Below are 26228 nucleotides of genomic sequence, written 5' to 3' on the forward strand. Positions count from 1 at the left end.
AGTTTCTTCTGTTGAATAACTTTTAGAATTTATAAAATCTATTTTACAAAGGCTTTGCTGTCCTTTTACTTCAACAGTAGAGGCAAATGGTTCAGATTCACAGTAATTTTTAAAGGAAAAGTTAAGTACTATTTGGTTACTGATGTTTAAAATCAAGACTTACCTGTGAATGATGCTTTGTTTCCCTGGTGGGGGCAGTTGTTTATTAATATTGATTTTTGAAAACAGCTTATGATTCTTCCACAAAATTAGATGCTTTTTATAGAACTCCTCTTTAAATCTTCTTTGGAATTTTGGTACAGAAATAAATGGTAATGAAGATCCAGGAAGCGTATTCAATTTTCACTTGTTTTTTTGCCACATTTTACTGTATCTAATTATATATTTCCCCAGTATCCTGAAAACTTCTCTTCATATTTTACTAGGTACACACTAAAATCATATTGCCCTGGGAATTGTAAAAGGTTGCTTTAAGTTTTAGCCAATTTGTTTGTTAATGTGCCCTTAAGAAGTTGTTCAAGTTAATGATAAGAAAACTGGATTTAGAAATATTTCATGTAAACTTGAGAGCCACTTGATTTTAAAAAAAAAAAAAGTCATCCAGGAATATGTCAGTTATTTTATCAATAGCAGTTTCCTGATCACCTGTCAAAGAAGTTTTATGAACATCCTAAAAAGGGTTTGGAACTGCTAGAGTAAAGCATGATGTTTAGACTCTAGAATATTAGTTTAATCTTTCAGCATGAAGCAATCACTGTTTGCATCATATGGGGAGAAATGGATTGCTTGATATGTGAGGAAAATCAGGGGAAAATGACAGCTGAATCAGGATAAGCTGTTTAAAATAAACGGTATTTTTTTTTTATCCGGAACTGATTGCTCTTGTGTTCAAAAGTGATTGGAGATTGTCTTATAGTAAGAGTTTTGAAAATATCCAAGGAGCAAGTGTTCAGTGCATATGCTTTCACAGCATCTAATGAAGTGTGCTTTCAGCCCACAAAAGCTTGTGCTACAGATAGATAGATAGGTAGATATATGCACTTTTGGTTGGTTTATAAGTTGCAAATCTACCCGGCCTTTTAAGTTTGTACATCTAAGGCCCCTGGCAGATATTAATATAATGGCACAATTAGGATCTGAGGAAACTTGTGTCCCATCCCAAAAGTTGGGCATCCTGCCAGTTCAAGACCTTAGGGCTACCCCCACCACCTGATCGAGCAGGGAGCAGCTGTGTCTTGCAGCTAGCGTATGTATTCATAAATACAATTTAAGGTGGGTCACGTATTCAATTTAAGATGCAATACAAACCAGCCAGAAAGATGTTCCATGTTAAATGTTTTGCCATTTTATTGTCCTATTAACTGGTTGAACCTGTGGCATGTTGCAATTCATTACCCAATTAACATGTTAATATTGCAATAAATGTAATGCCTTTCACGATCCCTAAAGTACACCCCACTTAAAAATTTAGGCAATCTGTTCCCAAAACAATCCTCTTGCTTCAGCTGGCATTGCTAAGGCATTGCTAACTTTGTTCTGTTTGTGGTAAGAAACTTAAAAAATATATATATGTGCTATTGCAAAACAGAACATTTTTTCAGGCATGAAGCTCTGTCCTATTTTGTTCCTTATGACTGTATACATTTTAATTAAAGCTGTTTTATGAGCTTGCTATATTTGGGTCTAAAATGTTTGTTCCCTCATTAATGTTAAATGAATTGTTAAATCTTTAGGAATTTAGAATTGCAGTAAGCCACATAATTTGAAACTCCCAGCAGAAAATGAACCATAGCCAACATTTAATGAGTTCACAGACTTTGAGTTCTACGTACCTGGTTGTTTTCTTTTTCACAGAAACTCCTTTATGCTGCCTTGGAATTTTGGGGGGCTTTACCGATTCCTTAGTAAAATGAAGATCAGACGCATTGTTTGTAAGAATATGACTTTTTATTCCAAAAAGGAAAAGTATGAATGCAAATATATGTTTTAGGATCAGGTTGCTCTGGTTAAAGGTGGCTTTCTCAGTGAGAGGTCATGGTATGAAATGTTCCTTGTTTACATAAAACTAAGTAAACCTGCCTGTAGAGGCAGTCTTTCATATTTATGCCTGAGTCAAATTTGTTTCCAAATGTTCAGTCTGAATGGAGATTTGACTTTTTTTTTCCTTGCAGAGAAAAGTGTTGCATATTATTGACTCTTCCTAATTTAATTTTTTCACATACCGTTTAATAGCACAATATTGCAGCACCCTTCATTCAAGAAACCTCTTGGGATTATTACTAAGACTATCCTTGGAATTCCATGTTATCAGAGGACCTTTGAAAACTTTCTACTATTCAAATATGCATGCTTTGCTACTGCAAGACAGCAGAGTGACTTGGCTCAAAAGCAGTGAGTCTGAATGTACTTTCTAAGGTTGAAGGTAGAAGATACTTAAAAGAATTAGGTTAACTATGACAAAAAAAAGATATTGTTCTTGCTACTTGCCTTTGTACTCCTCTCTCCACCTCGAAATTACTCCAAAAAACTATTGTATGAATGGAATAACAAGCACCCCAGTTCATATGCTGGTTATGTAATATTATAGAATCTTGTTTGTATACGCCATTTCCCTAACTCCTCTTGGATTTTTGTCTTAAATGGCACTATTTTTTAATGCCATGGTTTGAACCTTTTACCTACGGCTGAGCAGTAGTTACCAAGAATCAAAAGCTGAACCAAGTGCTGCATGACTGACTGGAAAAAAGCAGGAATTTCTCAGCTTTTCATCTGGTTCTCTAGCTCTACAATTCAGTAGCCCAGTAATTCTGTTTTTAAAAGCAAATACCAGTCTGCCATACCCCAGAGATTCTAACAATTAGGACACAATGCTTATAGCAGTTATCTAGCACAATGCACTCTTTGCTCTGGAGGGGGAAAAAAGCTTGCGATCTTTAAAAAGAAAACAAAAAATCTAACAGGTTTTTCAAGAGCACAAGCAGCTTTCTCCAAGTTTTTATTAGGAGAACGTGTGTTCCAATAAAAACAACTCGGAGAAAGCTGTTTCAGGGCAGGCCTGCAAAGTCTTATAAATGAAAAGGATAACCCCCAAAGTATCACTTCTTTTCTCTATGGAGTTGTCTGACATCCTGTGCATAATCAGATGATTCTTGACGATGCTGAAGTGTCCTGAGCACATTTGTTTACAATGGTGTATTAGTGGTAAGTACAATTAATAAATAATTAGGATTCAAATGACATCTGTTAAAATGGACAGGTCTGCATATTTGTGCACCCCTTTTTCATAGATCCAGTGATTCCTAACCAGGGTGAGGAGGCACCCTGAGGTACCGCCAGATCCTTTGATAGATGCCACAAGGTGTGAGGAGAGAAGCAGATGTGCCAGACTTAGGTTCCTTCCCTGAATGGATGATCCCCCACCCCTACAGCCCAGACCCACATAACGAGGTAAGCACTGTAATATAAAAATTAGGTTTTGAAATTGGGTGCCACCCAATTCACAAAGAATTATGGAGGCGCGCCTCAAGTCCAAAAAGGCTGAGAACCACTGCCACAGATAGTACTGGGAGTGCTGCAGATGCCTCCGACGGGCTGCAGGTACGACAGAGGTTCACTGTAAGCACCTTCCATTAATTCTGCCTTGTCATTGCTGCAACTGCTCCCTCCTGCATTGGGAATGATGGCTTCTGTCATGCGGACACCTCTCACCCCTTCATTTACTGCAGTGCTATCAAACAGCTGCTTAGATGGCAAGTCATGCTGCCTTGGCTGGTATAACCCACAAGGGGGTGGCTCTTTAATTAGCTAGCCACCCTCCTTCCCATGCTCCTCCCCATCATGAACCAAAGCTATTTTAATAGCCAACCCCCAAAGTTAACATGAACTTGTTGGAGTTGGTTAATTTCTATTGTATGCTCCTTTTATGTCCGTTTGAAGAAATTTGGTGATTCTGGCCCTCCAACAACGGTCAGTAAAGCCCAGTCTGTACCACCCACAGGTGGAACCACAGAGTAGCAGAGCAAGATGTAACCTCTACTCTGCCTACAGTTCCTCCAGACTAGAAGTAGAGCTGCCAGCTTAGTGCAGTATAGAGCCGAAACTCGTGTGGTTGTTCAGTGATTAAAGCAACTCCCTCACATTTCTCCACTTTGTCTGGAGATTCAGCAGAATAAATATTGCCCATGCCTGCAACTGGAGCTGCTATTTACCATAGACCCAACTGGAAGAGGATTGATGACCATTTGTCTGAAAATTCACTCTGGAAAGTTGCATTTGCTTTCCCTATTTGGGTCATACCTGTATGTGACAGTTCAGGACCTGATTATTGCTATGGTTAATGGGAAAGATTGTTGGTAAAAATGAAAAAAATAACTGGGGAAGCAACTCCTTTAAAGCATGCAAGTTTGAGTTGCCTTTCTACATCTGAGGAACAGAAAAGGACTACAAGTCCTTGAGTTGCTTTTTTGCTTCGCAGTTCACCTTTAAAATATGAATGCTATGGATCAAGACAGACTAAGATAAAAGGCCTACTGTCATGAAGAAATTGCTGTGGAATGAGAGTGCAGACTTCAATACAATCTAGGTTTGTAGGTTTTACTTCAACAGTACAGCAATGTGGCCATTGTTAAGGCTCCTATTATATTATGCTTCATTTTCTATGAAGGAGGTTGCTTATAATCTGCATTTGCTTACTCTCAGTATTTTTTCAAACTCAGGTGGTAAGAGAGGTCTTTGAAGCATTTGAGCACATAATTGTAAAATTGATAACCTGAATAATACACAGCCTTAATGGGGCTCTTTGAATCATATTTATAATCACTGCAATGCCATTAGGTGCTCAAGAAAAGAGAAGACATCTTCAGCTCACCATTTTTCTTCAGTAATGCTCAGATGGAAGTACCAAAGGAACTGCTGTGTGGATTCAAGTACAGGTGTGAAAAGGCTTTAAGAAGCTTTTAGTTTTCAGGTAAGTTTTCATTCCTACTTAACTGAGAATCCATTCAGTTCCAGTGTAAAACTCAAGGCAGAGTGAACTTGAGGGCATGCTGCCATTTAAAACTATTGATACAATATAACCTAAAACCCCAAATTCTATGTTACCAAATGGACAAGAGTTCCAGCTGCTAGTCACACTGGTTACCAGCTGCAGATTTGCTGTCCATGCTTCAGCCACTCCAGGCATAGAAGTCTGAAGGATCAGCACCTTGCAATTCTGTGGCTGCTGAAAGAATAAGCTGTCAGCTCATCATCCTTTTCCTGAGTCTCACTAAGTGCTATTTTACATAGTGAGAACTGAGAGTTGTTAAAAATATTACAGTTTATTTTGTTACTTGCACTATTATTTTGGCATCATTCCATTTATTATTATTCCCTCTTTCCCAACTCAGCCAAACTCGGAACATGTTTTTTCTCTTTTGGTTCTGTCATCCAGCCTCAGCTGCCATGTTTGAATCACTTCAGAAAGATTACTTCAAACCCTCTGCTTCATGCAAGGCCAAGAGATCCATTGTGTTCATATCTTTGGTGCCTAGTTGTCACAGCCAGACAGGTAAGTTAGTAGAGCAGAAGCAGAACTTATAAATACTGCGATGACTACTGTAACTTCCTAAGGTTAATTAGTAGAAGCTATCTAGTCAACAATATTCTGTTTTAAGTATTGGGGCTGCCTGCCTAGATAGCTTTATCTTTTGCCAAAGCAGTTTCAAGATCCTTCCTTCATGACTGACCAAGTCAGGTACTTGCTGAAAATGAGATCTACTCATCTATGTGCTAAATATTACTTTAGCCCCAGTAAAATTGTGTCAAATCTCATAGTCTTGACTTTGTGTAAGAAAATGTGAAGGTCTTTGTTCAAAGGTGCTCTTCACATAGAAAGCAGACTGAAAGTTCAGCACGTCAACTTCTCAGCATCAACACTTTATTACTAGGAGGACAGAGAAGAGGAGATGCCATGCTGATCGGCTTTGTCATGAACCCACAATATTTTGTGGATGCGTTGAATATTGTGCATAGATGGCTTCGTGAATCAGGTCTGTTGCTACAGTGGGTAGTCTGTTTATAGCTAATGATAAAGTAGGTTTACATTTGCTATATGGTATGTGGTCTCCAAAGATGGTTAAGCTGCAGTATCTAGCTTTAGAATTTATATGCTTGTATGGATTGTAGTAGTTGGTATTACTGTGTGTTTATATTTTTGCATAATATGATAATGAAGTTCAGATGTTCCTTTCAAAACTGTGAGGATCACACCTGGCAGAGGATCAAAGCCTAAATAGCTGAGAGGAGTAATCACTGAGAATTACTACTGGATGTGGGTTTGTGCAGTGGCCAGCCAAAAGAGTTTCTACTGAGCACAGGTCTCCACAAACAGAGGATGGCGAGGTTACATTCCAAAGGATTATGTAGCAAGGTTGGTGCCTGGAAAATGGGCTATTCAAAGAATAGTAGTTCTTACAGCTAGGGAAAATAAGTGAGACACCATAATTATCTCTGACAGAGGATTAGCGATCTTTGTCTGAAATCTTTGTCCTGATGATAAAGAACATTTTGTGTACAGAAATTTGTCTAACTCCATACCAACTAGATAGGTCCAATAAAAGATATGACCCTAAGAAATCCTTGCCTATTGCATGTACAGATATAAACATTTTCCTGCTTAAAACTGGATCAGGAAAAACCCCTAACTTGTCAATGGGATGTATAATTGGGGGAAGAAGGGCCAGGAAGTTATATGTCTATTTGTTCCCCAAGAATTCTACAGATGTGACCAGATAAGCACTGCGATAGGAACAGTTTTTTTTTTTCTCAAGATTCCTGGGTGCTAGGTACCTTAATCCCCAAGTGCCATGGGCTGGGTAATGCAAGCTGACAGTCTGGCAGGCTTGATTAGAAATGGAAGCTACATTCTTAGGGCTAAGATGCAGGGATAAGACAAAACCATAGATCTTAGTTTTCTGTTTGTTTCTTATCTCTGTCTGTATCTCAGCATGCTTCTCATGACAGCTCTTTCTTTTTATAATAAACCTTTTGGTAATTCCTTCCTTCCTTCCTTCCTTCCTTATCATCAGTGGTAACTGTGATTTCAGAACATTTGTCCATCAGCCAGGTGTCTCTCCAGAGGACAGGATTTTAAATTTCTGAGCACGTGCCAGGCAAAATACTATGCTTCTTTAAGCATTCAAAATCTCTTTCACTAAGAGCTGGCAGGACCTGGGTGAAACAAGTGAAGTTGAGGCCAAAGAGTTGGCCGGCACCTGGCACATTTCATTCTGCTCTCAGTGGTCAAGCAGCAGACAGCAGGAGGGTACGGGGCTGAAGGACATCCCTAATGGTCTGAAAGGTATGGCTGACAGGAGGATCCATGTCTGTATGTGCTACAGGCCCCAACACCTCCCAAGTGATGTCCAGTAAAGTTGAAAAAGGAGGAGCAGAATTCTGTTGTCTTCCACCAACATTTTGCTGTTACAGGAAGTTTAGTTTACGTGATGCTTCAGCATCTGTTGCCTTGGTGCTGAGAAGACTGAGGACCAAGATTTTGTAATACTGTCTCCAACTTGGAGAGGATATCAGTTTCTTTGTGCTTCCATTGATAGCAGTAAGACTGGTTTTATTCTTTTTTCTTGACAAAGCAATGTGGTTCCTTTCCTGGCTATTCCTCTATGAGCTTCAGCACTAAAACCTTTCCTGTTTAATGGTTAAGTCTCTTGTTCAGGCATCTTAGTCTTAGGGATGGAAGCACGTCAGGATTCTACATTCTCTAGGTCAAAGCACAGCTTATGACAGCAGCTACTTTTTCAGGCTTTTCTATAGAAAAATATCATAATTATCCTTTAAATGCAATCTAAGACCCACTCATTGAAACTGTTTTGACACTGGATCTGAAAAAGTATTTAAATTACATTATTAAAAAAGAATAGTAGCAGAACAACCTACAGGCACTGGGTGGGGGCAAGTGGTGGGGGGATAGGATCCAGAGTACATGCACGGCAGGGAAGAACAGCTAGAAGCGGGGGACAGGCAGTGGAGAAGGCAAGTGGCAGGGAGCAAGGTGTGGAGGGGGGGCACGAGCATCATGGTGGGCAAGTAGTGGTGGGGGACAAGTGCCAGGAGCTACATACCTCGCTGGGGAGGGGGGCAAACACAGGGCATGCAAGTACTAGGTGGGGAGGCAGCAGGTGGGGGGCAAATGGGGGAAGAAGTGGCAAAGAGCAGGGGTCAGGCCACTTTATTTGCCCACTGCCCCCAGCTGCTACTTCTGGCACCTATGCCTGTATTTAAGACTTTAAGACAACCCTACAAAATTAGATTTCTCTATGTGGAAAATTATAAAAACATTTATAAACTTTCCATGTCTAGAATCTGATTAGTGGGGGGTCATCTTAAATTCAAAGTCATCTTGGATTCAGGTTAACAAGGTAATTACCATATAGATGCACACAAAACCTAAAGTATACATTCAGAATTTTCTTCAGATTGTCACATTTCCTGAAACCCTAAAATGAAATATTTCAAAGAAGAGAATCCTTAATCATCAACTTTACTTGCTTCAATATGCACAATACACCTTTTAACTGTCATGCTGATACCACTTATCTAGTGCCAAAGATGACCAGATGTATATTACTATCCTGTCTAGTAAGGAGAATCATGGAGACAATTCACTCTCCTTAAGTAAGCATGTAATTCTGAATATTTCCTTGGAATGACTAAACCAGTTCTGAGAAGTGTTGGTCTCTTGTTAGACTTGTATCCTCCTTCTAGTCAGGAGAGCAAGCAACTGTGTTAATGTAATGACTACATCTATAGGTTAATCATCCAGGATCATAAGAACCATTAAAGCAACGTAACACTGTGCTGTTTAAGGAATAAAAATACGTTTTGGGGCAAACTCAACTAAGAATTAATGTGATCTTTTGGAATCATCCTCTCTTCTCACTTCATTGTAGTATAATAGTTTGTCAGCATGATACAGTAATACAACACGTAAATCATAGCTATTGCTCCAGAAACAATGTTTTCCTAATTTATCAGCTTGACTATTCACCAGTATCCTTCCATCTAGCATATACAATTTTTTTATATAAAACCTTTTAATCTCCTAATCCATTAGGAACTTTTTGCAAGTCCTATTAAAAGATTTTAGGTAAAACATCTCAAAATTATAACCATCTTTAAAATAACATCATCTTTAAATTGGAGCAGATTGAAACACCAGAGCAGTGTGGGTAATAGAGTAATTAATATAAAAATGTAGCTGTAACTACCTTTTTAGCACAGTGCCTTGCATACTATGATGCAAATGAAGTCTTATGCTGAAGCTTGAATTTTCCACATTCATTTGATTTCATTTTTGTTCCCAGACAAATAAAAATCCTCTATAAATGTTCATAGTGCTGCAGCAAGTTTCAGATGACCAAAACTGTAATGATAAGTTCAACTGCTGTTTCACACAGCCAAAACTAAGGACCAACTTTAGCATTATACTTTTATTTCCTAAAATTAGGAGGTGCTTATTATGCTAAACTGTGAGTGCAGAACTAGACCACCCTGTTTCACAGGCAGGTTTACTGTTCTTATGTCTTGCCTATTGCTCTTCCATTTGGCTCCATACCTCTTTCCTGGTTCTCCTTCTACTGATTCCTCTTTCTTGTAGTATTTTTTTTCTCCACTCAAGCTGCTTTGTTGCTGTCTTTTTCTCCATTCCTTCCATCTCAAACAGTGACAGGATGTAGTTGTCCTATGCTAAAAGTTATCATAACAGCTTTTACTTTAAAACTATCTAATTTTTCTGTTTTCTAGAAAATGTAAATGAAATGCTGCAGCAACCATCAGCAAAATGTTAAGAAACCCCAAGCACTTATACTTGCTAAAAAGGCTTATTTTTATGAATCATGCTTACAGGTTATTTTTGTTTGTCATGGTTATCAAAGCCTGACCCTGGTACTAACCTGTGCAAAACTTAGAGCTAACAAAATTCACAGCTAGATTAATCAGTATTGATCACAAAAATAAACTTTCCTGTTAGAAACCTGTCAATAGATTTTAAAATCCTCCCTGAAAGCCCTCCAAAATACTTAAAAACCCTAACTGTATTGCTTTTCTAGAATTTAAAACAAAATGAGCTCTATGATTACTAGATGTGCATATAAAGGCATAGTGGGATCTCATGTGCAATCCATACAATGGCGCTTCCTGCCATGCCACACATGGCAAGAGGTGTGATTGTGGGATTGAGCTTCAGATCCCATTGTCCCTTATTGCCAGTGCACTGGCAAGTAGCAAGTTGGCCACATGTTCAATTAATGGCATGACAGGAACCAGCCACCCAGTTATTAGACATTTTTTGTGGTATAACTTTACAGCTTATTCCTTGTTTTATGCCACCATTAAATTTAGTGTGTGACTGGGTTATTAAAACTGAAGATGTGATTAACTGTATATATGTTACGGGAGGGGCCTCATTTTCATATTAAAAAAGTCTCCTGTCAAATGTAAATATGGTCTCTTGTTCTGAGGGAGAAGGTGGTTTTATTTTTAGTAGGTGATATTTTAGCGAGGTAGAGACCCTGGGTTTATGACCTGTTCTGAAGATAAAGGAATTCAGTCAATAGTCTCTAATGTGGAAGCTTAATAATAGAACCGTATCTTCAGTGTCAATAACTTAAGTCCTGAGGGATGCAGGTGTTTAGCATCTCTGAAATTAAGGCCACTCGGTTTAGGTGTCAAAACTGAAAATTCTGATTTACATGATTTCTGGTTGGATCAGATATCTGTGCTAGTCTTTCTCATACCATCGTCCATATAAAGCAGCTGTCACTAAGCCAGAGGATAATCCATTTTTGTCCATGAAATAGTAGTTGTTTTTCCAACCCAAGTGGTCAGGAAAGTCCAATGTAACATCAGATGTCAGCAGTAGAGGAAAGATATAGGAAGTACTGAAGTTTCCCCACAGCTGGAAATGTATCAAAGCAGTTGCATTCGTGACCTCCTGCCCACAGGTGCTATAGCTGAGGCCACCACACTTCACTAATGCACAGGCCTGAACATAGTATGTGCCATGCACTGTGTGAAGCCCATCAAAGACTCCCAGTGCATACACTTCATCAGATAAAACAGGTCTCTGGTAATGTGAGTAACAACAGAGGGAGTTGGCACAAACCTGGACCTCCCCTTCTTGTCCCCTTACAGGAACAAAAGTGAAATTATCATACATCATCTCTGCATAAAATACTGGCAAGAGTTCTTCATCTGCTTTACCTGCTACCATGCAACAAGCCTCTTGATCCTTTTTATGACAAACTTGATCATTTAGAGGGAGACTTGCAGAATTTTTGTTTGGAAGATCTATGGTCTCTCCATATTTTGTACTACTCTCCCAATTGGTTTCACGATCAGGTGTAATCGCAGGGATCTCTGCTACTATGAGCTTGCCATTGTGACTTCTTAGGTCATGATAAATGAAGGACTTTGATGGAGTGTATATGCCACTGCCTGTCATACCCAAAGTGGAGTGGTGGATATTAGCTGCCAAAATATTGATGCTGAAAGCAGTTGCAAAAGCTTGCTGAAATTCCACAGCAGACAAGAGTGGGAGCTGGTTCATCCATGCAGTTGGATACACAACCTGCTTCACATTGTACTGCTTGATAAGTCTCACTGCAGGCTCATAGAAGAGTATATCGAAACAAGTGAATATGCCAAACTTGCCAGCAAAAGGTGTATCAAAAATCGAATAATCAACTGTTGATGGGGTATCATAGGAATACTCAAAATACAGGTTTTGTTTGCGGTATCTAGCTACCAGCATACCACTGTCATCAAACACAACATCTGTATTAAACTGGTATCTGCCATCAGGTGGGCAGCGTACATCACTGTGCTCACAGGGCTGCTTAGCTCCTATGTTTGCCACTAGGAATATTTTATTTCTCAATGCCATGCAGCTCAGTCGCTGAAGAACCTGGAGAAATGGGTTAGGAACACATAAGCATTTTTGAACATGAAAGGACACTTACTTGAGGTGTCTTAAAAATCTCTTGAAATTTTAACAATTTCAGTCTAAACTTAGCAAGTGATTTTTGTAGTGAACTATCTTTGGGACAAGTGCTTCCTTATATAAAGGTATGTTTGTGACCTGAATTTTCCAATTCCCGCAAAACACCTTAGAAAATTAATTTAGATTGTAGTCTCACATTTTTCATTTACTGAAAAGAAAAAAAAGTCTTCCCTTATATTTTTAGGGCTTGATTTTTCACCTTTAGAAATGGCCTCCATTGCAAATATGAGTGCAAATCTCTTCAGGTTAGATAAAAGCATTCATGTAGCAGTGCAAGTGCTCAAAGGGTGCAATTTAGAAATAGGAACATAGTAATGATAAGGACAAAATGGCTCCATAACTTTTTTCAATTATGTGAACTTGAGCTTAACATTATCTTAAAATACCAGTTTGTATTTAAGGATAAAAATCTTTATTTTCATAGTTTTATCTCAATGCTTTCCTATCATGCTTGCCCATTCACTTAACTGAAAAAGAAAGGGAGTGAAGAGAGTTACTTAACAGTACCTGGATTTACTTGAGTTTGGGGTGGGGGGGAACATTTGGTACAACCACTGCATTACTCTGTTAAATCCCTTCAGTAAACATAGATAAATTGTGTCCAGTGAGGGACTGTTACTTCATTTTTACATAACAAAATATTTAAAAAAGAAAGTACTGATGAAAATGAACTGTTAATTAAATCAGCAGATAGTAAAGCTTCAATCTGCTTTTCTAGAAACCCTGCCTCCTTTCAGCAACTCTCTACATGGCATCAATTCTGCTCACATAGGGCTGCTACCGTTCTCAATAACACAGGTGCAAAAATGGTGTAATTCTGTTTATGGAACAACGCCAGTGTAAACTGAGAGTCACTGAGGAATCTGGTCCTTACAAACTATGGGGTTTTTATTGCTTATTTCTTTACGTAAACTTGAGACAGTTAATTTTTTTTAAAAACTTTGCTCCTGCTGCCTGTTCACCACCTGGAGTCTAAGTCCTCTGTTTTTCCATCACACCCTGTAGTACGTTACTTTAAAACATACCTCTGTATCATTGAACAGATGTGGCTGTCTGCATGGATTCCATGTCATGGAGCGGGGATCTGGAACGAATTCTAAGTAAGGGAAAATTGACTTTCTGGTGAAGTTGAAGCCATGGATTCCATCTTCAGGAAAGACAATGATCTGCGCCCCCTGTAAGAAAAACAAAAACACAGCTGGCAGCTAGGGATCTCTGTGCTCCTTGAACTTTCTCCCTCTCCTTCATAAGGACAGAATAGGTTCATGGGCTCTGCTGGATACGAGAGGGATGGCCTCTCTACAGTGCAGCTCAGATGACCTGCTGGGCTCTTCTAGGATCTTTGTCTTTGGGCCCTTCATGACTTGGGAAGGAAACAGCAGAAATACCTTTTACTTCTAGTGTCAGTCTGTAACTCACTACGACTCCCCCACCTCTTCTTTTCTTATGTGCTTTCATAACCAGTGATACAGTTCTAGGTGACTTTTTAAATCTTCATAAATAACTATGTTTGTTCCGTGCTCAGGAAAATAGGAATTGGAGATTTTCTTTGCAAAAACAAATAACAGCTCATTCTAAGGTCTGTGTTAGCACCCTCCCTTAGCTGGTACAGCCAACCCATCAGTCTAACAGGAAGCTGCTAGGAATTTCTAGTCTAGGGTCAAGGCTTGTTCTCCTTTCTCATACTTTCCCTTAAGAAGGATCATTTACACCTATCCTGGATGCTATATTAACACTGCTTCATAGATCATGCAAAAGATTAAGTAGTGATATATAATATGGGTGCAAGGTCACAATGTACCTACCCTTAAAGAGTTCCACATTGTCCCTACCTGTTTCTATTGGTCATGCCTACCCTGGAGGAGCATAAACTCCTCTCACAGCAACCCACATGCTATTCATGAAGGCAGTTCCTATTTTCTTACAGAGTTGTTGATTTTTATGTAAGTAAACAATCCACAGGCCCAACCCTGCAAGTAAAGGATGCAGCTCACAGAGACATGAAGGTGACAGATACTGCTCTACTGGCAAGTATATAATGAAGACCTAGAAAAGAGGAGAGGAGCTGAAGAGGTCTGCAGTATTTTACGTTGGATTTTCAATAAAAAACTGAAAAATTGTTCACCAACAAGTGGGCCTGTTCTTCAAATCTGAGTACCTGAAATAAAGGAACTTATTAACTGATCTGAATTCAAGAGGTACTGACCTGAGTGGGAGTTGCCAGCTGTTCAGATTCTCTGATTACCAAGCATCCCAGCATGCTTTCTAGCCCTGGGCTGGGCTGTGCTGTCTGCTCCAGCAGAGAAGGGTTTTGGGGGGGTCTGCCTCCCCTTCCCCTTCACTGCCCCCAGTTAAACCCACTTCCCTTGAGTACAGAGCTGCTCTGCTAAACTTGCTGAAAGTTACTGCTGGCTGCATCTGTGGACTACAAATCCCACAGGCACCTGCAAGCAGAAGAGATGAGCAACCTTGCAAAGTCCTGCTTCTGATTCTGGAATGCAAATCCCAGAGACCTTGGGAGCAACAGAAAGGAACTGAACACACAGCCCACGCTGGCTGTGCCAGAGCCATGCTCTAGCGCCCCCCTGCTTCTGGCCTGAGCCACTGCAGGCATGTGGCTGCATTTCCTGAATCGGAAGTAAATGTGTCCAGTTCTTGTTTTTCAGTTTAATTTCCACAGTTTAGACTAACCTGCAAAGACTGAATTGATTCAGCGTTGGGCTTTCTGACTTAGCCCAGGTGTCGAACTTTAGGTAACCAAGTTTGAAAAGATTGTCTTCAATTATAAAAACGTATTTTACACAAGTTAAGACTGCCCAAAAAATACTCATCCTATCATATCTTACTTGTTTGGCTGCAGCTATTACTTGCTCTTCGTAGATGTCTAGATTTCTTCTCATTAGTTCTAATGCAGACTGTCGATCAGTGAGGGCTGTTGGATTAGGACTCAGTATGGATTCATGTTCATACACAGCAGCAACATAATGTCCCTCTCTTTGAAGTTCTACTGAATCAACTTGATAGCAGAAGAAAACCAAAATTAGTTCACAAAGGGCTTCCAACATGTCTGCAATGGATCTAAAGTGAAACAGAGAAGAGCAAAACATCTGAACAAAAAATAATGCCAGGAATTTAAGTTTGACTCTTAATAAATTGATACTGATGATTTAACTCTGGGATTTATTTGAAAGAGAATTGGAATAGATATTTTTCACACCATTGCTGCTTCTAAAAATTATAGTAAACTGTTTGATCTGAAGTTTTAAATAAAGACATCACTTTCAAAAGTATTTCTACTACATACATGTCTGGGGAAAAAAACTGTGTTTGCTCAGTTTCCAACCCTATCTTCTAGGACAACTGTAAATTTCATTTATAGGATGCAGCTTAAACCCTAAGATCTGAGCAATGTCAACTTTTGGCAAAGGTTAACAAATAGTCAAAACTTTCCACTTTAACCCCAGCTCTATAATATTTCCTAGACACAAGCTGTTTGGAAATCAGACTCCAGCAATGTACCTTTTCCCTTCAAAGCTAAAACAGATCATTGCCAAAGGAATTAAGTTTATGAGATATTCTTGCAAGCATCTGCTTTTTTATCCTCAGAAGGACCTTCTCTTATGGTTTATGGAATCATCCTGCACCATTTTTAAAGAGTAATAACTATAAACTAAATCTCACTTCATTCAGTGAACTCATTCACAAACTGCAAAGAAAAATGCTGACTGCAGTGCAGGCTGATATTATTACTGGTTATTACAGACAGAAAAAAGAAATACGCTGCCCACAAAAGTATTACATACACTTTTTATCTCTACTCTGGGGTTCTCAGATAAATTTCCTTTCCTCTGTTTCCCACTCTGGACAAAACAGTGTTGACAATCTAGCACGCAAAACATCTACCAGTAACAATTTAAAGCTGTTGCAGCAAAATAAGAAAAACCCAAACTAATGACTTGTGACTATGTATCTTAGATGAATCACTAAGAGCATCCGGTGATTTCTCCTCCTGTCAAACTCCTTCAACACACTCAGCAGCAGCAGGATAGAATACAATATACATATTCTTAATAGTACGAGAACTCAGAAGATGTCTTCCCACTCACCTTTCCCAAAGGCTGGAAGATACCAGTCTGCAAAAATATGTGCAAGGAGCTAGAAGTTGGGCAGGCCTGCATTCTGTCTTTGTCACTGACTTGGTATGATTTTGACCAAATCACTTCCCATCAGCAAAGTAAGGAAAACACTAACCTAGTCAGCATCTTCATGAGGATTCAGTATACTAGTATATTTCTCTGCGATGTGAAGTGCCATGTAAAAACCGCATGTTATTTTCCATACGTCAAACAATTGATAAGCGTCCACCACCACGACATGAAGAAACAAGATGTCTGCCATCATGTTTCTGGCATCTTTGGTGAAATTTGGGATTTCAGTGAATTCAAGGGGATGCAGGAAGGTTGCACAGATCCATCCACTCATAAGTGAGAATTAATTACCGTGATTTAAACACTGCTGTGCAGTTGTTGTACCCTGCTGATTTTTAGCAGGTATGTAGCTGTTAGCTTAAATTAAAGCATTTTCATTTCAAAAGAAAATAGTTATGGCAAATGCTCTGGAAGATGCATCTCTCCCAACCCAGGAAGGGAGAGAGCTGCTGACCCCAAATTCCTCGGTGTGCCATAAAGGATATATTGGAAGCAACAACCATTAGCCTTAAGCCATACTTATACATATGCTGGATCCCAATCTGTTTCATTTATTTAAAAAAAAAAAAAAAAAAGTATTCTAAAATCCATGGAATATTTATATATCAGTAAGGTCTGACAACAGTCCTTTATCAATACTTGCTGGTAGCAAGGCCGCATATGCTTGCCAGGAACATGGCCAATATGGAACAATTCAAAGGATTTGGGACTGATCTGGCTAATTTGACCAGGAACATTTTATTTAATTATATCTATGAGCAAATTAATAACAGCTAGAGATGGTTTAGTTTAGTTTGGTTTTCTTGTATGTTTTCTAATAAAAGCTGAAATTATTTATTATAGCGCTGCCACTATACTGTGTAACTTATATAAATAAAATAAAAAGCAGGGAGACAGGCAGTCTGAGTCAACTAGTCAGGGGTACCCCCTGCTTCTGGGCAGACTGGAGGAGCCTGTGGAGTATGCTGAGAATTTTACATGGGGCAGGCAGGGGCCCTGGCTGTTCAGCATCAGCCATCAGCACTGCAAGCTCTCTGCTCTTCAAAGGCTCAGCATCCAAATATCTGTTCATGTGTCTCTCTGGGTAGGTTTTCTTACCAGGAGAACAAACCTGGGAGAATTCCCAGAATTTGAATATGTGTATGGAGGCACAGTCTCTGCTGAAACTGACTCCATTTCCCTTGACTTAAAAGGGTTTCAGCCTGGATCCTTAACTTATCCCAACCAAATTCTAAAATCAGTATTACTGGTGTATATAAAAAACCCTCCATTTCACCTTCTCTGTTCACTTTCTGTAACCATTTGTTTATTCTAAAGGAGTATTGGAAAGCTATTTTAAGTAACAGACCTGCTGAAAGAATCCTGGAAAATGGAATAGCTGCTAAAATGATAAAGGGAATTTAATTCAACTGTATTTGTGGCCCTCTTGTGTTGTAAATAATTTCTATTAATGGAAAATGTGATGACTTCCCTGTTTGTGAAAAATTCAATGGGCATAATTGGGCACAAAAATTATGAGTTAATTAATTGAGATCAGCACGTGTATCTAGGGTTTAAACAGAAAGCTGTATTGAAGCAAACAATATTATGGTATATAATGATATCTCCAAATGCTGTGTTAAGCATTTTTAGAGGCTCATAATTTAATTAGATTATTTTTCTTAATGACACTTTCATTTTCCTTTAATGTTCTTTATATTTATTCTGTTCATTAAATCTCTCTCAGGAACTCTAATTGTCAATCCATTTCTGCATGAACAAAGCAGGTCAATTTCTACTGCTGCTCTATACACAAATTCAAAACTGGAAAAGTTATCATAATTGAGTCGGACTGTTCTTGCAAGCTAGTTTAAAAGGTATCCCTCAGGCATGCAGGCATGAAATCAGCAAAGCCAAATCACAACTAGAGTTGCAGCTAGCAATGGACGTGAAGAGTAGAAGGGTTTCTACAAGTATGTCAGCAACAAGAAAACCATCAGGGAAAGTGAGTCTCTTACAGAAACAGGGAGGTAACCTAGTGACAAGATGATGCAGAAAAGGCTCAAGTGCTCAATGCCTTTTTTACCTCAGTTTTCACAGGCAAGGTCAGCTCCCAAACTACTGCACCTGGCAGCACAGTTTAGGGAAGAGGTCAGCAGCCAACAGTAGTGAAAGACCAGGTTAGGGACTATTTAGAAAAACTGGATGTGTACAACTCCATGGGACCAGACAGTGTACCTGAGGGTGCTGAAGGAGTTGGCTGATGTGATTGCTGACCCACTGGCCATTATCCTTGAAAACTCATGGTGATCAGGAGAGGTCCTGGATGAATGGAAACAGGCAAAGATAGTGTCCATCTTTTAAGAAGCAGAAGAAGTAGGATCTGAGGAACTACAGGCCAGTCGGCCTCACCTCGGTCCCTGGAAAAATCGTGGAGCAGGTCCTCAAGAAATCCATTTCTAAGCACCTGGAGGAAAAGGTGATTAGGAACAGTCAGAATGGATTTGCCAAGGGCACGTCATGCCTGACAGCCTTCTATGATGAGGTCAGTGGCTCTGTGGGTGGGGGGAAAAGAAGTGGATGTGATATACCCTGACTTTAGCAAAGCCTTTGATACAGTCTTCCATTACATTCTTGCAGGCAAGCTAAGAAAGTACAGACTGGATGAATGGACTGTAAGAAGGCTAAAAAAAACCTGGCTGGATGGTCAGGCTCCAAGGGTAGTAATCAATAGCTCCATGTCTAATTGGCAGCCCGTATCAAGTGGAGTACCCCAGGGTTCGGTCCTGGAGCTGGTTTTGTCCAATGTCTTTATCAACAATCTGGACGATGGGATGGAGTGCACCATCAGCAAGTTTGCTGATGACACCAGGCCAGGGGGAGTACTAGATATCCTGGAGAGGGTAAGGTTAGGATTCAGAGAGACCTAAACAAATTGGAGGACTGGACCAAAATAAATCTCATGAGGTTTAGTAAGGACAAATGCAAAGTCCTGCACTTAAGATGGTATAACCCCATGAACCAGTACTGACTGGCTAATCAGCAGCTCTACAGAAAAGGACCTGGGGGTTACAGTGGACAGTAAACTGAATATGAGCCAACAATGTGTCTTTGTTGTGAATAAAAGTAACAGCAATACTGGGCTGAATTAATAAATGTTTCCAGCAGAACAAGGGAAGTGATTATCCCCCTCTATTCTGGCCTCTATACTGGTGAGGCCACATCTGGAGTGCTGTGTCTAGTTTTGGGCGCCCCACTACAGAAAGGATGGGGACAAATTAGAAAGCTTCCTACGGAGGGCAACAAAAATGGTTAGAGAGCTAGGTCATGTGACTTCTGAGGAAAGGCTGAGGGAACTGGGCTTATTTCATCTGGAGAAGAGAAGATGGAGAGGATCTAATAGCAGCCTTCAAATGCCTGAAGGGTGGTTTGAAAAAGGATGGACCTTGACTGTTGTCAGTGGTGGCAGATGACCGAACAAAGAGCAATACTTTAAAGTTGCAGCAAGGGAAGTTTAGGTTAGATATTAGGAAAAACATCCTCACTAAGAGGGTAGTAAAGGACTGGAACAGGCTACCCAGAGAGGTTGTAGAATCTCCCTCCTTGGAGGTTTTTAAGACCCGGCTAAACAAAGCCTTGGCTGGGATGATCTATTTGGGAATGGTCCTGGTTTGAGCAAGTGGTTGGACTAGATGACCTCCTGAGGTCCCTGCCAACCCTAATGCTCTATGATTCTATAATTGTAATGCATTGCTGTCCAACTGGCATTAGGCCCGCAGGCTCTTGACCAGCCACTGCTCCCCACATTGCTGCAGCTGCTGGAGCAGCTGTGGTTTCTGGGCTCCCCCTCCTTCCTCCAGTTTCTGCTTCCTGCCCAGCTCCTGGTGGGTGATGGGAAAGCACAGCAAGAGGGCTCCAGGCTGCCACGAGTGGTGTGTGGCTGCGTATGTGGCATGGGGACAGGAGGCTGGCTGTGTGTGGAGTACAGGAGTGTTGGGTGGAGTGGGAAAAAGTCTGCATGGCATGTGGCTCCTAGGTTTATAACCTGTGTGCCATAAGGCCCCCAGCAGCCCAGAAATTGGACAGCTTTGAGTTAGTGTGTAAGATTAAAAATACAAGCAAACCAAACACAGTTCTGGGACTAAGTATTCTTCTCTGTATGGCAAGCGAAAAATCACAGTATACGTAATCAGTATGCTAGAAGATAGAGATGATGCAGTAATCTCAAGTTAACAGCATATGAGTTAGAAAATGTTAAATGCAGTATTTCACTGAAATCACTGCATGTTCAAAACAGATCAATTTAAAATATCTGATTGTTTTAGTTGGTCCAATACAAGACAATGGAGTATGGAGAAGAAGGCCTTGTAGACCTTTACAAAAGACCTGACATCTTGAGCAAGGTAAGAGCATAGAGAATGAAATGGAAAAGACATCATGAGAGCTGAAGAGAAGGCATACAAGGCAAATTTTGGAAGCTGAGTTGGAGGGTACCAGACCTCAAGGTAGATCAAGGCAATGATGGGAAGATAACATAAAAACTGTTCTGGAAAGAACAGGTGAAGATGCAACAAGGAAATCTACGCAAGCTAGGAGAAGACAGAAGGCTTTAGTTAAGGTGGTTATATGCCCTTGGGGCCTGACAGATGGAGAGGGGGAGAGATTGTTTAAATTCCAAAATGAAGAGCTACAAGCATTCATCCTTGTGCCACTCTTGCTTTCTGTCCACGCTTTCTGATCCATTTCTGCTAACAAAAAAACAAAATGTCTAGGAAATCCATAAAAACTTTTTATTATAAAGGAATATAGTAAGTGATACTTCCATTAAACCTGGAATGTTATATACATAATTACATACAAAGGATTTTTACTATGGAAAATAAGTTTTCTGATTTATCAGAGCAGTAAAGACCACAGCTATTTTTCTTCAAATGCCCAATACAGTGGTGTTATCAAACTGGTGTTGCAGATACCATGGAAAAGAGAAAAAAAATCAAACAAATACAAGGCTCAAATTATACTATTAAATATAGTTAAAATCTCTAACATTGTAATAAATGCTTCCTGTTAGCTTCTTCTTTAACTAGTTTCAAGCTGCCAAGTTGCCCACCTACAAATCTTTTATGAAATACCTTTGTTTTGACTCAAGATTACATAAAACATGATAAAAACACAAGCACCACTTTCACTTTTTGCCAGTGGATACTTTGGAGAGATTTGCTTTATGAAAATAATTTTTGAAGTGTGCCATGATGAAACTGGTCATAACATTCTGTATTTTGTGATTAAATATTTGTCTTCCCTATGAAAGAGGCTAATGCACAATGCCTAAATAAAATGCACATCGAGGAAATGACAAATAACAGAAATATTTGCCTTACCTGTAAAATTATGGAAAGAATGGTATTCAAACAGTAAGTCATAAAGAAAGTAATGGGTCTGATGCTCCTGTGTACTGTGCAGCTAACTGCCTCTTTACAAAAGGGATATAAAATGCTGTCAAATCAGAATTTCTCCGTGACTTAAATTGGTGTCAGCACAGAACTGGAAGGGGTTTCCTGGTCCATCAAATCCAGTGCCTGTATTTTCAGGCAGGCATTTACCCATGTATCCCCAAAATTGTCACTTCAAAGCCCCATGCACAACTACGAGACATAATATCACAAACGCCAGCACCACATGCCATAGGTAAAAACAGAGAAGACAACAGTAATGGGCAATATTCTACCATCACGTTTACAAAGTAATTGGTTAATCCCATATGTTCTCACACATGACCCACACCACCTTCCCCACAACCATCTGGGGAAAATGGGGGTCTGCACAATATGCGAAGAAAAGGGCTCTTGTGAGCCAGAAATATGACAGGGTATGCGGGCAGCATTAACTGCCACAGCTCTGGGAGGTGCGGCAGTTAACAATGCCATTGTCCCCTCACTCCAAATTTCTGGACCCATGGGTAACCTCTTTCCCCACTGTGAGTTGTGCTCCCCTGCATCCCCTAAGAAGCCAGTGGTATTTATAGGACAAAATTCCTTCCTAGTCCATACCGACAACCAGCAAAAGCCCAGGAGTATGGGATTACCAGACGCCTACCACATCACAAGAGAATTACTTCTACGTTCCAAAATGGATATTGCAAATGCATGATTCCACGTCACTCTTTCACTGATTGCCGGGCCAGAACTCTCTGTCCCATCATGCTATCCTTTCCATAAACTTAAGTTAAATCATAAAGCAACGCAGGCAGTTAGCCCCCACTACTTCGCTTGGAATACAATTCCAAAACTTCACTTTGTTGGAAATCTTCTAATTTCCTATCTAAATTTATCTGCAGGCAGTTTGTAACTGTTCAGTCTTGGGCTGGTTCTGTTTTTTTCAGCCTAATATTTGACATCCCTTTTGGACAAGTGTAAATGACTACAGGATGTCTAAAGCATGGGGGAGAGGGAAATTGGACTTTTTTATTGAAAGGCAAGCGGAGGCACCGAGTCATATTTCTTGACTTAAGTCCTGAAGAAAAACTAGCTTTTCTACTCATGTCATCCCTCTACAGCCAAAACTGTGCCTACATAATAGGGTGACGGATTCTATTCTGAGTCATTCTTCAACAAAAATTGGCAAGCAGAGTCTAATTAGAAATCTTTTGTTGCTGGTGAAGGAAAAATCTGAACTTGGATTTCTAGATGCTAGTTTGAATTTGCTGTATGTAGGTTGAATAGGGAAAAAATAGATAATCACCTTTTTGCTTGCAAACCAAACAGATTTGACATTCAATTAACTGAATGAGTAATTATAAAATCCTAGGATGTGAATTTATAGATGTGCTTTAGAGAATGTAAATTATATTATATTTTCTTGGAGACCTATTTCCATTTTGTAACCAAGATTACTTCTTGTATCATGTGTTGCTTGTCAAAAATGTTCTCCAAATTAACAGGGATTTGTTCCTATTTCTGATCCATAGGAGCTGGAGCAAAACTCTAGGTCTCAAGCCATTTTTTAAAGTACTTTTCCTCTTTCCTTTACTGGAAAGCTAATATAACATGGAAATGATGTTAATGTGTTCTGCCCTGGAGGCAAAACTGTTTGCTTACTGGAAAAGAGAGAATTCCCACAGACTGAAATAGGAAAAAAAACTGTCCTGGTACAGATTTTACAATGGTTAGTAACTGGTAATCATAACCAGTTGGGAGCTTATCTACTATCCTGACTATCCAGGCTTCTTATGGAAATTCTCAAGCTCCAGCTTTCAAACCCACCAAATTTATGGTGAGGTGCCCAATCATTGATTCCATTTCAGACCAGTATGTTTTGGTTTAATCTGACTGGTCTAATTTAGTTCTGAACCACTATAATTGATCCTTATATTTTAAAGCTGACCTGTATTATTATTGTCATTTGCCTGAATCTTAAAAAAGAAAACATGAGCACACACACTGTGCGACTTTTCCTTTTATCTTCAAGATCTGCCCCTTCAGCTTTGTCCTCCCATTTCCCAGAATAGGTATAGGTTTATCACTGGACATTTTGTGATGCTTTGTTCTTATTTGCCTTATGTTTATAACAATATTGCCTCTTACAATTAATTTATCCACAGACCACAATTTCCCTGAATTCGCTTCCCTTAATTTGTGTATGGTGCCTATTTTCCTTTTAGAAACAGAATTTATTTTTCCTAATTACGTAATAATGTCATAAACAAATAAATATTTCCCCTTTCCATGTGCATATTTGACGCATAGATTTACCTACAAGGCTCATGGCAATCTTATAAAAATGGGGCTGGAAAGGACCACAGGGCATTTAGTACAGTGATCCCTTGCTCCATGCAGGATCATCCTGATCTAAAGTATTTCATCCAAGTGTTTGCTCTTACAGACTTCCGCTAATTGAAACTCCACAATCTCTAATAACCCATTCTAGTGTTTGTATCTTCCTCACAAGTGGCTGTTTCCTGTTCTGGTTGGCTGCCACAAGAAAAGATTAAATTTCACCGTTTCTTAGTCTGTCTGATAGTCTCTACTAATCCTAATGTGTAAGTCTAAATCCAAGGGAATGTCTCTAAATCAGTCCATTGCTAATTAATCCTGAAAGTCCTTTTTTTTTTTTAACCAGGTATGCCAGGATCCCAAGTCTCAGGCCCTTGGCCAAGCCAGGTAGTTTCTTCAAACCCTCTCCCCCTACCCTGATTCTAACTCTTAGTTGTGTCTTGGCTAACCCAGACCAATGGGAGGCTCTTAGTATACAGGGGTTGGATAACTCACTTTTTGTTCAGTGGTATATTCTGCTGCACCATCATAGCTGCGCCACTGAAGTTGCTCCCCACTCTCCCCAACCACCTTTGTAATCACTCATTTGGACTCTTTATGTTTTACTAAATCAAACATCCCCGCTGGAGTTTCCCTTCCAAAGGTGGATTTATGCAGTATTCCAGTTAAAAGAATCTACCTCCTTCCCTGTATGTCTCAATGGGATATAAATAGGATGGAGAACTTGTGTAAATATTTGAGTACCTTCTGCTATTCAAGTCCTCTAACTGGACAAATCCTGAACTGAGGTTGCTGACTTCTGCTGTTGTCTGTGTCCCTTTTATCTTCTTAGAGCTAAATTTTTCATCCCTGGAGTTCTTGCTATAGCTCATGTCTGTCTATTAGTTTTGAGTTGGCTAAAGTTTGCTTGTTCTCCCCTCTTTGAAAAAGGAACTTTCAGTCTAGGTTGGTCGACGTGCTGCTCACTGTGAGGGAGAGAAGGAGCCGGCGGGCTCCGAGGCCCTCCACCCCGGCACAACCGCGCTAAAATCCTGCACTCAGACACAGAGCGCAGGGCGAGAACACCTCTTCCAAGTGCATGGAGGAAGGAGGGGCCCAGACGGTGAGGGCCGACATAAAAGAGACGCCGGGGTCAGGAAGAGGGGCGGTGGAACCGGAAGAGTCCAGCCGGGAAGCGGACACCGGCGGGAGCACGCTTGTGTGGATGCGCACTGTCCTGAAACACGGACGGACTTTCTGGCGCAAGGTTTGTGCGGGGTTTGTGAACCCGGGCAACCAGCCCAGCGAGGCCACGGACTGTGGGAGGCCGCCGGGAGCGGCTGGAACCCGGTAGGCCCGGCTACCGTATAGACTGTAATAGAGGGGCAGGCACGAACTGTGAGATCGCTGCTCTGTCAGTAAAGGACCAAGCGGTCACGAGGCACCCTAGGGAGGGCTGAAGAACTCCTGGGGAGTTGGGAAATGGGTTTCAACCCCGCGGCGTACAGGGAAAGAGCGGAGGACGTCCGAGGAGGATTGAAGCGGGCCCCAAGCTCTGAAGAATCCCTGGCCATACCTGTTTGTGTTGACCCTTTTTGTTTTCCTTTTTTTTCGAATTAATTTGAGAGAGACCTTATTATGTGGCCGACCTAGATAGGCGGCCATGTCCCGGTGGAACGGGCGAGGGTGTAGGGGTGGTGGAGCCCTCAGCAATGCGGGACCCGCGAGGAGCGAAGGAGTCTCACTTTTAGAACGACATGTGCCAGGCCATCTGAACCGTTCAGGATTATCATCAGTGTCATGGCAGGCGAGGCAAGCGCGTGCAGAGTCCAAATATAGGCGAGCTACTCCTTGGCACCTGGTAAGCGATCCCGATGGGGGTGGAGGCGGTAGTGACCGCGGTGAACCGAACCCCCCACACTCACCTAACTGGTCTCTCACCAGTATGGACTAGGAGTGTTAATACAAGGCTTTTCAATCTATTGAGATGTTTATTTCTCCATAAGAGATTTCACTTTTGTCTGCAAGCTCTCTCTCAGCCTTTCTTAGGGAACCTCCAGCTGTTGCTTTAAGCCAGTGTTACTCCTATAGACCAAGCAACTTGCCAATATTTGGGGTTTTGTAGGTGCCTCCAGTTAGGGAAAGAAATTATCTGAAGCAATTTTATTCATTTCCAACAACTATACCACCTCCTGTTTTCCTGAAGCAGCACTGTAGTATTGTTGTAGCTATAAT

At 40.4% G+C, this 26228-nt stretch overlaps 1 protein-coding gene across 3 annotated transcripts in view; it reads right to left on the reverse strand.

Moving 5' to 3' along the window:
* Positions 1-94: 94 nt before the first annotated feature.
* Positions 95-26228, reverse strand: part of BTD (biotinidase) — a 32918-nt gene continuing 6784 nt past the window's right edge. For all 3 annotated transcript variants that reach the window (XM_090046625.1, XM_090046623.1, XM_090046624.1), the window contains exons 2-4: positions 14902-15133; positions 13081-13230; positions 95-11959 (exon numbers count right to left, since the gene is read on the reverse strand). In XM_090046625.1, the coding sequence (XP_089902751.1) occupies positions 10775-11959; positions 13081-13230; positions 14902-15120 (1554 nt within the window). In that variant the 5' untranslated portion in view covers positions 15121-15133 and the 3' untranslated portion in view covers positions 95-10774. The remainder of the gene's footprint in view (positions 11960-13080; positions 13231-14901; positions 15134-26228) is intronic.

This window comes from Crocodylus siamensis, chromosome 5 (assembly GCF_052110815.1).
Source record: "Crocodylus siamensis isolate JL-2025a chromosome 5, ASM5211081v1, whole genome shotgun sequence".
Lineage (NCBI taxonomy): Eukaryota > Metazoa > Chordata > Crocodylia > Crocodylidae > Crocodylus > Crocodylus siamensis.